We start from the raw sequence: 13,258 nt of genomic DNA on the forward strand, positions 1-13,258 counted from the left end.
TTACAAAATGCAATGGCAAACAACAGTTCTGAACACTCAGTTCAGCAGGATGTTACAGAACTACAGGACAGCAGTTTTGATGCTCCCAATAACCAGTATGAGGGTCCGAGAAGAAGCGAGCATATACAAAACTGGAATGGTCAACAGAATCTTACCAACAATCAACAGAATAATAATTATCAGGGTTTTTCAAGGGGAGGCCAGTAAAACAGATGGAGCCAAAGGAAAAAGCACAACAAAGCACAATATAGAATATCAAGTACATACGATTCCCCTCCCTTTGCACAATTTGTTACATACATTTGAAAATGTATGTGACTTGGACATGAGAACATACAAAAGGAAAATAGATTCAGGGGTTATGAGTATAATTTAACTAAAGATGAGCAAGCATGGTTCAACTTGATAAGATCAGGTAAGATACGCGTCATGAAGCCCAACAAAGGTGGGGGCCTTGTGTTTATGGATTTGGATGACTATGAAACTAAAATAGAATCAGTGTTAGCTTCTAGTTCATATCAGAAAGCATCCCTTAATGAATATAACACAGCTAATGAACTATCAAAATCTACATTCATGATTTATTCATAGAGGGAAAGATAGATATAGACATGATAGTGTTAACACCAGTGGCACCCACAATGTTTGGGGTCCCCAAAATCCATAAATGTTTATTTGAAGAATTCTGCCACATATGCATGTGCCAAAGTGATAGACAATATACTTAAAAAATATGTAACAACAGAAGAAGTAATATGTAAAGATTCATGGTGATTCCCGCAAAACATTAATGAACTGAAGTATGACGAACAGTACAACTTCCTTACAGTAGACGTAACGGACTTATATAAGTTAATACCACAAGCATTGGGCATAGAGTGGGTTAGTCATTTATTAAGGAAGAAAGGGTCTCCCCAGAATGACATCAGTCTAGTGGAAGAACTTCTAGACATAGTTCTATCCCACAATTTCATTTATTTTAAAGGAAACTATTACCTGCAAAAAAGCAGAGTAGCCATGGGTTCCCCTTGTGGCTCTAGCTTAACAAATTTGGTTATGAGTTACTGGGAACATCAATTTGTACTCAATAAGGAAGGAATAGCCTCAAAAATAATTTATATGGATGGGACACTGTAAATTCTTACTGGGGATATAGCGCCCACATCCCTCATGGACATGGGCAGTCATTACTCAAAACAATCCTGGGTATTGAATATCTATGGTATTACATTGGGATGAAATGCCTAGGCTTGAAATGCCTTCCTGGTCAATAGCCCAGTAACCTTCTATAATCCTATGATCTTAAATGCAGTCTGAAATCAACATAAATCTATATTGTGTTGAATCTGTGTGATTTCATGCATGTCACCCCACCACTGACTTTTGCTGTGAGTCCTAAATGTTTCCTACTGAAAAATAAAGCATATTTTCAAGTCATTTTATCTACAGAAGTCCAGCTTCTGTGGTTCGATCCCAACCTCCACATATAGTCTATCTAGAGTCTGCATGATCTCCTCATGTGTGTGTCCTTTTCTGGGTGCTCTAGTTTCCTCCCATCTCTTAAAACTATGCGATTGAATAGTTATACTGAGCTCACTCTCTCTTTCTCTTTCTCTCTCTCTTTACACAGAAACACACATAACATACTCGGGTCTATATTATATGCTCGAAGAGTCTTTTCTTCGAACACTTTAATGCCAACATGTAAAAAGCTAACACTGGAAACCACGAACAGCCACTTCCACGATTTTTTTTCCTGAGAAAAAACTTTTTTGACCATTATTGGGAATTGCCCTTTTTCTCCAATGTAGGGTGAAGCCCCCCACTTGATTAGAGTTTTAAAGTTTGTTTTTATGTTTAAGGCCAAGTGAATTTTTTCCCTAGGAAAAAATTTGCAGAAGTGGCTACTCATGGTTTACAGCTTTTGCTCTTCATATGTAGACCTTTACGTGTTCGAAGAAAAGACTCTTCGAGCATATAATATAGACCCAACATACTCATATGCATATTCACACACACATACACAAGTGTGCATGTGTGCACACACATAATCACAAATATACACATACACAAACATATACTTCATATACCTTTGCCCTTGTGACCTGGGTCATGGCCAAAAAAGCTTACTTAGCTGGTTGACAAATGATAATTAAATAAAAAGTACTATACTCTGTAAAATCACAGAAAAGACAATATCACATAGTTAGTACAGCACACCAAATGGTAACAGTTTGCCACAGGGATTCCCATTCCTCAAACTTTAGTTGTCATGGACAGTGGGAATCAGAACCTTCCAGAAGCAAAACACATGGTCATGTATAACAGACCATCCAGTGTTATGCTTACTTCTTAGATTTTTCTTATAAATAAAAAGCCTGGCAGAGAAACAAAAGAGAACATCATCTGCAGCATTTGCTGCTCATCACCTGTTTACTTTCCACTTACTCTAAAAATAAATTATATTAATGTGTTTGTAACTATCAAGGAGAAAAAAAATAAAATGAATGGATGATTTTTTTAAATTAACAGCCACATCAATTCCTTTTTGCACTTTTTTTCTTGTACTGCATTTTATTTCATGAAAAGTACTAATTTACCACATTTGAGTTCTGACAAAACAGTGACATACAAGCTTTTGCGGTAGAATGGTAGAATATCCTTTCTTCTGTTTTTCTGAGAATGTATTATGCATGTAGATATACACGGGTATAAGGTATCCATAGTGTGTGTGTGTAAGTGTGTGTGTGTCTGTGTGTGTGTGTGTGTGTGTGTGTGTGTGTGTGTGTGTGTGTGTGTGTGTGTGTGTGTGTGTGTGTGTGTGTGTGTGTGTGTGTGTGTGTGTGTGTGTGTGTGTGTGTGCGTGTGTGTGTGTGTGTGTGTGTGTGTATGCATGGGTATGCATAGTGTGTGTTTGTGTTTGTGTTTAGTTTAGCAGATGAATGTCATAACCTTAGAAAAGATTAGGTGCTTTTTTATTTGAGGCTGAAATATATTCTTATGATTTTGACTGATATTTACCTTTAGAACTGAAGGTTCCTTCCATTACTCCATGTTTCACCTTCATATGTCGTGTGAGGTTTCCTTTAAGGGTGAATTTGCTAGGACAGTACAGGCACTTGAAGGGTTTGCTGTCAGAATGCAGGTGCATGTGTCCCATTAAGTTGTGCATCCTGTTGAATTCTTTTCCACAGAGCTGCAGAGAAGAGAAATATTGAGCAGTGACCCTCATGATGATGAAAAAGTGCTAAATCTTAAAATGAAATAATCTGGTGTTCTAACCTCCAACCCATGTATACAGCTTAGACGGGCTAGGAAATATCATCAGCAGTATTATCTCTGAGAGCAAGACGCAACTGGAAAAGGAGAGAAGTTGATGGAACAATCCAAAGCAGAAGAAATAGAAAATAAAAGAAAGATTGCAAATAAACTGCATAAAGATTTTTTTTCTAAGCATGAATCTCAGCACATTAAAACAACATGCACTTCTCAATCCATTTGTTTTGTTGTATTAAAGTATTGATGCTAAAATAAGAAATAAGAAATTTCTCCTAGTGTGAGAAAATAAATCATATAATGATTATGTTTTTGAAAACGAAACAAATGTATTTTTAAAATACCTGAAGAAATGTTTATGTGTTGTAAATTAGGATTAAAATACTGAATGTTGCCTAGATTATAAGAATGCATTCACAAAGTTAAGTGCATGTGCATTTATTTTTACTAGGGTAGTATTCATAGTCATTTATGCAAATGTGTTTAGCCTATCTGCAATACCCATGAATGAGCACAGCTGAGCTGCGATTCATACTGCTCATTTATGCAAATAAGCGATGACCTCAAACTAGCCCATGCAAATGTACTACTAATGAGATGAAATTAAATATTTTCTACACCATTTGCGATTCATAGTGAAATTCTTGTACTTGCTCACACTGTCCATTGATACATTATATAAAGGAAAGTCTCACCAATTCTATTTGAGTTGCAGCTCATGATAATGCTGTCACTTGTTGCTAGATTTGCTATTTCCAGGTGTGAATTGTTTGGCTTGGCTGGGACAAAACTGCTTGTGCCCAGCGGCACTTGCCGGCCAAGAAGGCAAAACATAAACAAAGCAATTAATAATGCTTAACTTTGCAAATCAGGAAATCCTTGATAGGTTTCAAGTGAGCAGAGACATTATAAGGGTCTTAGTAGGTATGTCTGACCATCACAGAGGTATGAATGAGTGGACTTTCTACTCCTGTGGACACTACGGTGTGTATAGCCCTCACTATACTTACCAAATGGGCCTTCCAGAGTCAGAGTGGGGAAACACTGGGGATCTCACAGGCTTCTGTGGTAGTTCCTGGATGTATTCTTGACGTATGTGAATCAGTACATCTATTTTCTGAAGTCACTTTAGGACTGAGTCAGGACTATGTGTGTCTTTTACGGGGTGGCACATTCCCGTGAGGTACTTAGTGCAATAGATTGGACCCATGTTGCAGTTAGAACTCATTCAGGTCCACAGGGTGGGCCCTACCACAAAAGAAAAGGGTACCAATCCATCAATTGCCAGATAGTGTGTGATGCATGGGGGTGCACCTCCAACATCTCTGTCTAGCATTCTGGCAGTGCACATGGTTCCCATATGTGCTATCCATTTCAGGTGCCTGAATGAGTCTGCAGATATGACCCAGCCACTGCATGCAAGATGTTTACTGCCTGTTGTATTCTGCATTGCATTATTATGCACAGGTTTGGTGGTGAAGTGACCCATGCTGTCACTGCAGCTTCCAGTTCCCTTCCCCCTGTAAGTATTGATGACCAGCAGGCAGCAGTAGTTACAGGCTGAATGCAGTGGACTCATGAGTGGCATACAGCTGTGCAGGTAAAGAGGTGGTGTCTAGTCCGGAATGATGGACCGTGACATTCAGGTTAATGTTTCCTTTCCTGTAAAAAACACACACAGTATAACTGATGCATGCAGGGATATCTGTGAGCTGTGCTGTGTGGTGCATGGTCTGCTGTCAGTCTTCTTCTGATATTCTGTCACATCTTACAATGTTTTTTTTTCTTTTACGAAAGTTACTGATATTATTGTTAGTTGAAGTGATGTTTGACTTCTCACTGACTCCTGTTGTCGTAAGGCATTATAAAATGATAATCACATTTTTCTCTGTTTTGATGAATAAAGTCTGCTGTAGTGCTTTACTTAAATATGGAAGTACTGAATGTCCTTAACAGTTCAACATTTTATGAGTTAATACATTCATTTAAATGAAAATTTATTATACTATTTGTTATATAATGTCATTTCTTATCAAATTATTTTTTCTGATTATTTTTATGTTATCATACACAATAATTTGTGACTTCAGAGATATAAAAATATCATTTGTGCAGTGGTGAGGGTAAAATGGTGGCAGTGTAGGTTTGCATGGCATTATACTCATTTTAATTTGAAATTTTCTTATTACAGTTCTCCTGAAAATTATTATGTATTAATACCTTTATGTTTTTAGGTAACTGCCACCTGTAACAATGGTAATGGATGTAGCACTGATTTTTTCCACTTTTTCTTGATGGTTTACATACTAGGCTTAAAGGGATGAAATGTATATATTTGCAAAGTTGGTCCCCCCATAAAATATTTATTCATTTATTTATGTATTTATTTTTATCTTATTTCCATTCAAGTTGCTGTGTCTTTAACGGTGCAAGTGTAAATTACAGAAATGTCAGATTTGATTTACAGAAGTTCAGTATCAAATGAGTCACACATCTCCTAAAGATAGGGTAGGTGATGGTGTTAAGTGGTTTTTGAAGAGGAGCTACCTTGAGAACTGTAAGGTGAGTCGGTGTGATGTCATGACATACTTGATGCAAGTGATCCTGCAGACACTGATCTGACAGTCCTGAGTGACTATGATTGAACTCTGATATGGCCTGCATGAACTCCATTGTGCTTGTTCACATAGACTACTTACAGTACTTTCCTGGGAAGCAATTGTATCATCATGTCATCTCCCCACATGTGTCCAGACAGTATCCCATCCTCTGCCTCTTGTAAGCCTGACTACAGCTTGACTCTGGTATGTCCTAACTAGTGTTGGAATGGAGGCGGCCACTGATGATGTGTCACCATGCCACACATAAGTGTGATCATGGTGTTATCCTTCCTCTCTGCCATTTTGAAGTAGTGTTGGAAATCATCACACATACCCTTTAGGACTCTGACCATTTCCAGCTGACTCTCTGTGGCAGCGCTCTGAGTCCTAACAAAGCCACTGCACATTTCCTTTTGGGCAGCCAATGCTTTCTGTGTTTCCTGGGGTAGCTGTAACAAATTCCTGTGCCTGACACCCCTTTGTAAATACATCTCTGTGAAAACTAGAAATTCTGAATGTCTACCATCATCTTGAAAATGTTCCTCTCAGTTTGGAGATACTGGTGTTGAGGTACATTGTTGTTTCTCCTGTAAAAAGGTGAGTGTAATGTTGTTGTGCATGACATTGTGATGTCCTGTCACTTCCTGCAGTTACTAACATGTTGTGGGGTCTGAGATCCTGACATTAAACTTGGGGACTCCCTGCCACTTTCCTCAGGCTGCCTCAGAAATCTAACCATGTTATCATCCCCAGCTTCATCACCAATACCCATTCTGCTGTGATCATCTAAATGTATTGGTACAAGGGAATTATTTGTTTCTGATGCTGACCCTGTGTAAATTATTTGAAAACGTTACTAATAATGAAATAGCATGCACTACTCTGTGCTTATAAATGGGTGGGTGGGATACTTACCATGCACACTGCCTTCATTGCCATTGTTTCCTGATATACAAGATCCACCTATTGATAATTAATTGCCATCTGTTTAATGTGATCGTTCTTTGTCAGCAGTCAGTACTGTATATAAATACATGTTACTGATGAGTGTTGCTGCCGCAGACATTGGTAATTTGCAGCAGTGTCCACACCACCTCCAGTCATTCCTGTTCCACCCTCTTCTGTGTCATAGTCATCCCTACGGTGGATAGAAGGTAGTCCTCAACTGGAGATAACTGAATAATTGTCGGAGACCATCCGTAGAGTTGCAGGAAATTGCATTCTACCTGGCCTTGCATCTAGCACATCCAACCATATCAGTTGCCCTTTTCTTGCATTGTGCTAATGCTTGATTTCTGCCACCCACTGCATTAATGTTGAGAAGTACTTGATTCCAGATCTTGGTCCTTTCAGCTTATCTGGATCCCCCTTTACTAAATAGAAGTTTCCCATATGCCATAAGGATATAATTTTCCTTATGGCTGAAGTTAACTTTTCCTCTACTTTTATCCCTTATTTTCCATCATTGCTGCATGTTAAAAAGGGTCACAGTTATACAGTGAACAGTTTTTGATGTAATCAGCTTTTAAACTGCAAAATACAGGACAAATATGCCTGCCACCATCATAACAAATGTTAGCTAACACAAACCACATCATTATATACAGACATCTTGATCTAGCCAAGTAAAATTGCAATATATTACTTGCTGTGCATTCAGGTCAGTAAATCAATCAGTTTTATGACTAAATGCAACCTTCCCTACCAACTGCCATTGTCATGTAGTCATAATACTGACATTTTTTATTAATCCCTGTCACTCAGAAATCTCCCAGTAAACACACATGCATGTTGATATCCTTCCCACTGCAGGGCAATTCAGTAATTGCATTTCTACCATGTATACACAGTCACTAAATGATACCAAAGTCAGCATTATTTTCAGTGATCACTAATTATTTAAAATGCTTCTATACTGAAATCCAATGTCTAAATTATACTAATTACAGAAATCATCCATTGCCATAATATACACATTGTATATATAAAATATAAAAGCAATGTTTCTTAATTTTTAGTCACTAATCCCACTTATTTTTAAGTGTTTCTTATTAAATCATGATATTTTTAGAATATTTGCTTACTTTAAGAAATCTGCTGTATCCTAAAACATTTGCTGCCTACCTCAAGTATTAGTAAATTAATATGGTGATTTTCAACTTTTTTGCTTAAATGCAGGGACATTTACACATGTTTTATAGAGATCAGGCCTTTTTTCATTTATCGCTATGAATCGCGGTAACATGTAAGTTTTTACAGCGATGTATTTGGATGAACATGAACCCAGGCCCAGACTAACATGTGTGCGCTGCTGACAACTCTGTAGTTCAAAGCACTCCTCAGCAGTCCTGAGCTTGCTGCAGTAACATGTGAATGTCCCTAGACTAACCTAAATCAGACTATAGTTAAAAAAACAAAATGGAGTCATCAGAATGACAGTTTGGTACAATATGAAGTGTAATCCCTGCCCATCTAACGTCATCAGTCTGATCTTAGTACCTCAAACAAATTGTAAGTTCCTAAAACCTGTACATAACACACATAGTAATATTTACCCCCCCAAAAAAATAATAACTGCAGCTGTACTACATGAGGAATATATAATTAACATTCTGGCGTAATACTCTAAAAGAATGTTCCTTATGCAATGACCAGAAGCAGAAGCAGCAATCGTAAATCATATGCCTAACAATTATTCAATATGTTTTCATTTTTTATCCAGTATGTAAATGAAATGTGACTGATTTCCTTTAGGAAAAATCATTACTGATGGATGTACTGCACATCAGCAAGTCTAATGGTATCTGAAGTACTCGGCCTAGGGATCTAAACCTCTTCTGCAACATCAATAGAACAGTTTCGGGGCCCAGGTATATTTTCCAGGTAATACTGCTGCTATGGAACAGATTCCCCATCCACATAAAACAAAGTTCAGCCCTGGTCATTTTCAAGTACAATTTAGATCTATGGATGGAGAACAGAAAATTTCCCTCATGACTGCCCCTGTACTACTAATGGACAAGATTCAGCTCCTAAATGCTTTATCCCATGCATGGGTCCGGTCAAATTATCTATGGTATGATGCAGTTATTCTCATTAGGGGTAGCATAGTTTATCTTTAATACCTGTGTTAAAACTGAGGGCCAATAAATACTAACAACAGTTTTCTAAACTGAGTGTGCACAGATATATATATATATATATATATGTATATATATATATATATATATCTATATAAACACACACACACACACACACACACACACACACACACACACACACACACACACACACACACACACACACACACACACAAAACATATTTCCTAGTTGATTTGTATTATTCACCTTGTTTGTATTCTTATTTCCAAAAGGATTCAAGAGCAGTATGTATTTAAAAATAAAAGTTTTTTTAAATGAAATTTTAACCCTGTGCATGAATTATTGAAAAGTGACATTAATTTAGGGAGGTGTTTGCTCAATTTTAGTATGTTTTAAAATATAATTATTATTTAAAAATTAAAAATATATAACATATATATACTTTTCTCTTTCTTCCCTTCTATGATGGGATTGCTTTAAGAGATTATTTAACTGTGCACAATTAATGTAATTGAATTACCAGGGGTGTAAAACGGCTGCTGAAACTGAACTTTTGTATTCTGATGAAGTCTGTTAAACTTAGATGAAAAGCTATCTGTGCATTTTATTAAGCTTAAATAAGATGGTTGTGCTGTTCTTCTTGGACACTCTGTGCAGTTCCTTTCTGGAGTTGGGCATCACCTGTAACTGGGATTTTTTTTGGTCTTAGTAATATATAATTATCGACCATGGGATGAGTAAGGCCAGTCTGTAACCAAATGGGATATATTATTTCAAGCACAAAAAGGGAAACTGTCTAGGCTTACAATGGTCCACAAGAGCAGCTAGTCTAGTACTTACCTATGAACCTATGAAAAAAAAAGGTATATGACAATGCATTTTTGGTTAAAGCAAACTTGCCAGTAATATCCATACCTGGTCTAATGCCCCTGCAGCTTAACTGGGTTTTGCTAAGGTGATGTCACACTCTATAGGGAGTGGTTCTGAACCTGAGAACTACAGCCCTGCTGATACTTTCTTCGTTCTTGTTCTGGCAATTTGTGCCATGACACCACCTATGAAGACACAAGTCTGCACTCCAAGCTGGTCCACAAAAGGGAGCCTTATCATGCGCTGTCTTCTCAATTATTTGTATTAGGATATGATAAAGGCATGCTCATGTGGCAGTACCTGGAGTAAAACACATATTTGGCAGGAGATGAGTGACCTCCTGTCATCTCTGACAGGTTATCCTGCTCTGGCCAGCAGTGCCGTCACTGATTTTTCAGAAGCTTAGGGCTGACCAGCTGGTTGAGTGGGTAGACTAGGTAGTGAAGAGAATACCAGAGTTCTATAGTAAGTACAAAACTTTGTTTTTTTAATGGTCACTATTATATTGGATCATTCTTTTAAACACCTTTATTGAATTATCAGTTGTGACATAGGCAAACTTACATGTATATAAAAGCAGTCAAACCATATTAACAAGCTCACATTTACAAACATTATATATAACATTCCATTCCATTACATAAATTATTCAATTTCTGCCTTCTCTTAAACCTCAATCCTCCTCCAAAACATTTTCTGCATGTATTGTTCCCACAATTTCTATTTTTTTATATGTAATTAACTCCTACCCTTTTCTAAGGATCCCATTTCCTGTTCGTTTATCTTTGTTATAACATTCACTATGTCAAGTATAGTTGGTTTAGATTTTGATTTCCATTTTCTAGTAATTGTTTTTTTTGGTAGCCACCAGAATTAAATTTAACAAAGCCTTATTATTCAGATACTGTATCCCAGCTCAAAAAAAAAAATTTTTAGTTACACTAATTTGCTCACCCAGTATTCCTGACAGAGTACTGTGTGGGGAATTTTTAAAGTCTGACAACTCATTACACTCATAATATATATCTTCCCAGTTACCTGTTTCTTCCCCATCACACCTCCAACATTTGTTACTAACTGAGAAAAAATTCTTCGGAGTCTGCTTGGGAAATAAAAGTATCCACACAAACATTTCCAGGCAAAAATCCTAAATCGTCTAGATTTTTTTGAATGTTTAAAAGCCATACATATGTCATCTCATAATTTCTTTGTAACTTGCATATCTAATCTCTCTTCCCAATCTTTTTTGACCTCTTCTGACTGATTCCTATAGTTACCATGTACTATTTTATATACCCTACTAATTATCCATTTTTTAACCGCAGCTTCTATTCTAGATTAGACTAAAAACTCAGCTAGTGCAGGCCTTTCATTTAGGATTCCCCAGTCCCTTTCTCTTTGTCTGAACTCAATCTCTGATAGGGAAAGCCATCATTAGCTGCAATCCAAATGTCTTCTTGGCTTTATGCCATTCTATTACCTTTTTTTCTCTAATGATTTGCTTTCAATGCCTTGGTTCCATCTTTCTCTAGTAAATTCCAGTGCTCTCTTGTTTATTCTCTGTCACTCCTATCAACAGAATCTCCTTTCTCCATTCCCGTCTTGACTTAGTTCTTAGTATACTTTCTGCTACTTTATGAATATAATATTGTGTATGGCTGTTTTATTCTCCTTAAGTTTCTGAATATAAAATCCCATTCTTTCCTTATTTTTTTGAATTACCCCCCCCCCCTGCTTCATCATCATCCCTTTCCAGTTTCAGTTGTAGCTTTCTGCCTTAACTGTATATCTATATGTAAAATATCTCTTCAAATCAGGTAATCCTAAACCTCCTTGTTCTATTGGGAAGATCAGCTTATTCCACTTGACTCTTGCCCTCTTCCCCTCCCAAATAAAATCCTTCAACTATTTATTAATTATTATCCACAACTTCTCCTCTGGTTGATAAAAATATGCCTGACCTGTATATTAAACTAATGAGAATAAAATAATTTTTGCTGCTTGTGTCTTGCTATCCATATCCATAGCCAAGACCTTCCAGTTGCTCAGCTTTTGTAGTATCTTTTGTTTAGTCTCTTCCCACAAATCCTTAGCTGCCATAACTGAACACTTTCTAACCCCTGTGCCTAAATACTTCATTTTATCATGTCCCCAGAAATATGAGTATTGACTAGTTCATGTATGGGTACATAGTTTATAGCTATAGCCTTCATTTTATCTTCATTAATTTTATATCCCAAAAAAACCTGTAACTGTCTCAGAATATTCCACAACACTGAGATGTCCTTTTCTGGTTCCATCAGGTACAAAATAATATCATCTCTAAATAAGGCCAATTTTTCTTGAACACCATATCAATTATATCCTTGCATTTCTGAGTCCCTTATTTTTTTGCCAATGATTCTAAACATAACACAAATAACATGAGAAAAAGGATACCCCTGCCTGGCTCCTCTTTTCAGACATACCTTTTCAGAGAGGAACCCTCCTCCCACTTTGATTTCTGCCTGTGACCCCTCATATATCCTTCTAATTAACCTTATCATTGTATCAGGAATGCAAATGCTTCCATTGCCCTACTCAGAAATTCCAGGCTTAATCTGTTGAATATTTTCTCTGCATCAAGACCCACTAATAAAAGTGCTTTTTTCTTACATTCTGCTTCCCTCTGGATCATTATTTTTCTATTAATGTTGTCAAATATTTCACCCCCCCCCCCTCCACAAAACCACATTGGTCCATATCTATCAATTTTGGCAACACCTTTGCCATTTTTGTAGCCATTATAGACATAAATGCTTTATAGTCATGATTTAAAATTGAAATGGGCCCACATGAAGCTGGATCAGATGGGTCTTTACCATCCTGAAGTAGTATAGCCACCACAATTTTTTTCCAGAATGTTGGTGCCTCACCTCCTTTTAATTCTAAAACCTTCCAGATCTTTATCATTTTCTTTGCTCCTAGCTTTGAAATTTCCACCAAAATACCATCTATCCCTGGATACTTTTCTGTAGATTGGTTATACATCACTATTTCAATCTCATCACCTATCTTAACTGCTAGTTGTTGAACCTCGTCAGCCTCTATCCTTGGTATATTTAAGTCATCCATAAATATTTCCATTTCTGGTTTTTATTGATTTCCCCACATCTCTGCTTTCTAGAAATGTTCATAAAAATTCTGAAATATCTCTGATACCTCTACAGGATCTCTGGCTATTTGTCTTGCTATAAGCTCTCTAAGTTTGACAATAACCATTTCTACTTTCTATTGCTTAAGTCATTGTGCTCAAAATGTTCTGATCTGAAGTTATTATCAAAAAGCAGTTTCTTAACAGCAAACTTTCTAAACTCATGCATATTATCCAGGTACTTTCTTATTTTCCTTTAGCACTCTGAAATTGCATC

General features: G+C 36.8%; 1 protein-coding gene across 3 annotated transcripts in view; it reads right to left on the reverse strand.

The window, feature by feature from the left end:
- The window catches only part of ZNF366 (zinc finger protein 366), a 199,841-nt gene that overhangs the window by 36,688 nt on the left and 149,895 nt on the right, over nt 1-13,258 (reverse strand). For all 3 annotated transcript variants that reach the window (XM_044063937.1, XM_044063935.1, XM_044063936.1), the window contains one exon: nt 3,022-3,196. In XM_044063937.1, the coding sequence (XP_043919872.1) occupies nt 3,022-3,196 (175 nt within the window). The remainder of the gene's footprint in view (nt 1-3,021; nt 3,197-13,258) is intronic.

Source organism: Protopterus annectens, chromosome 2.part2 (genome assembly GCF_019279795.1).
Source record: "Protopterus annectens isolate FY-2018-M chromosome 2.part2, PAN1.0, whole genome shotgun sequence".
NCBI classification, from domain to species: domain Eukaryota; kingdom Metazoa; phylum Chordata; order Ceratodontiformes; family Protopteridae; genus Protopterus; species Protopterus annectens.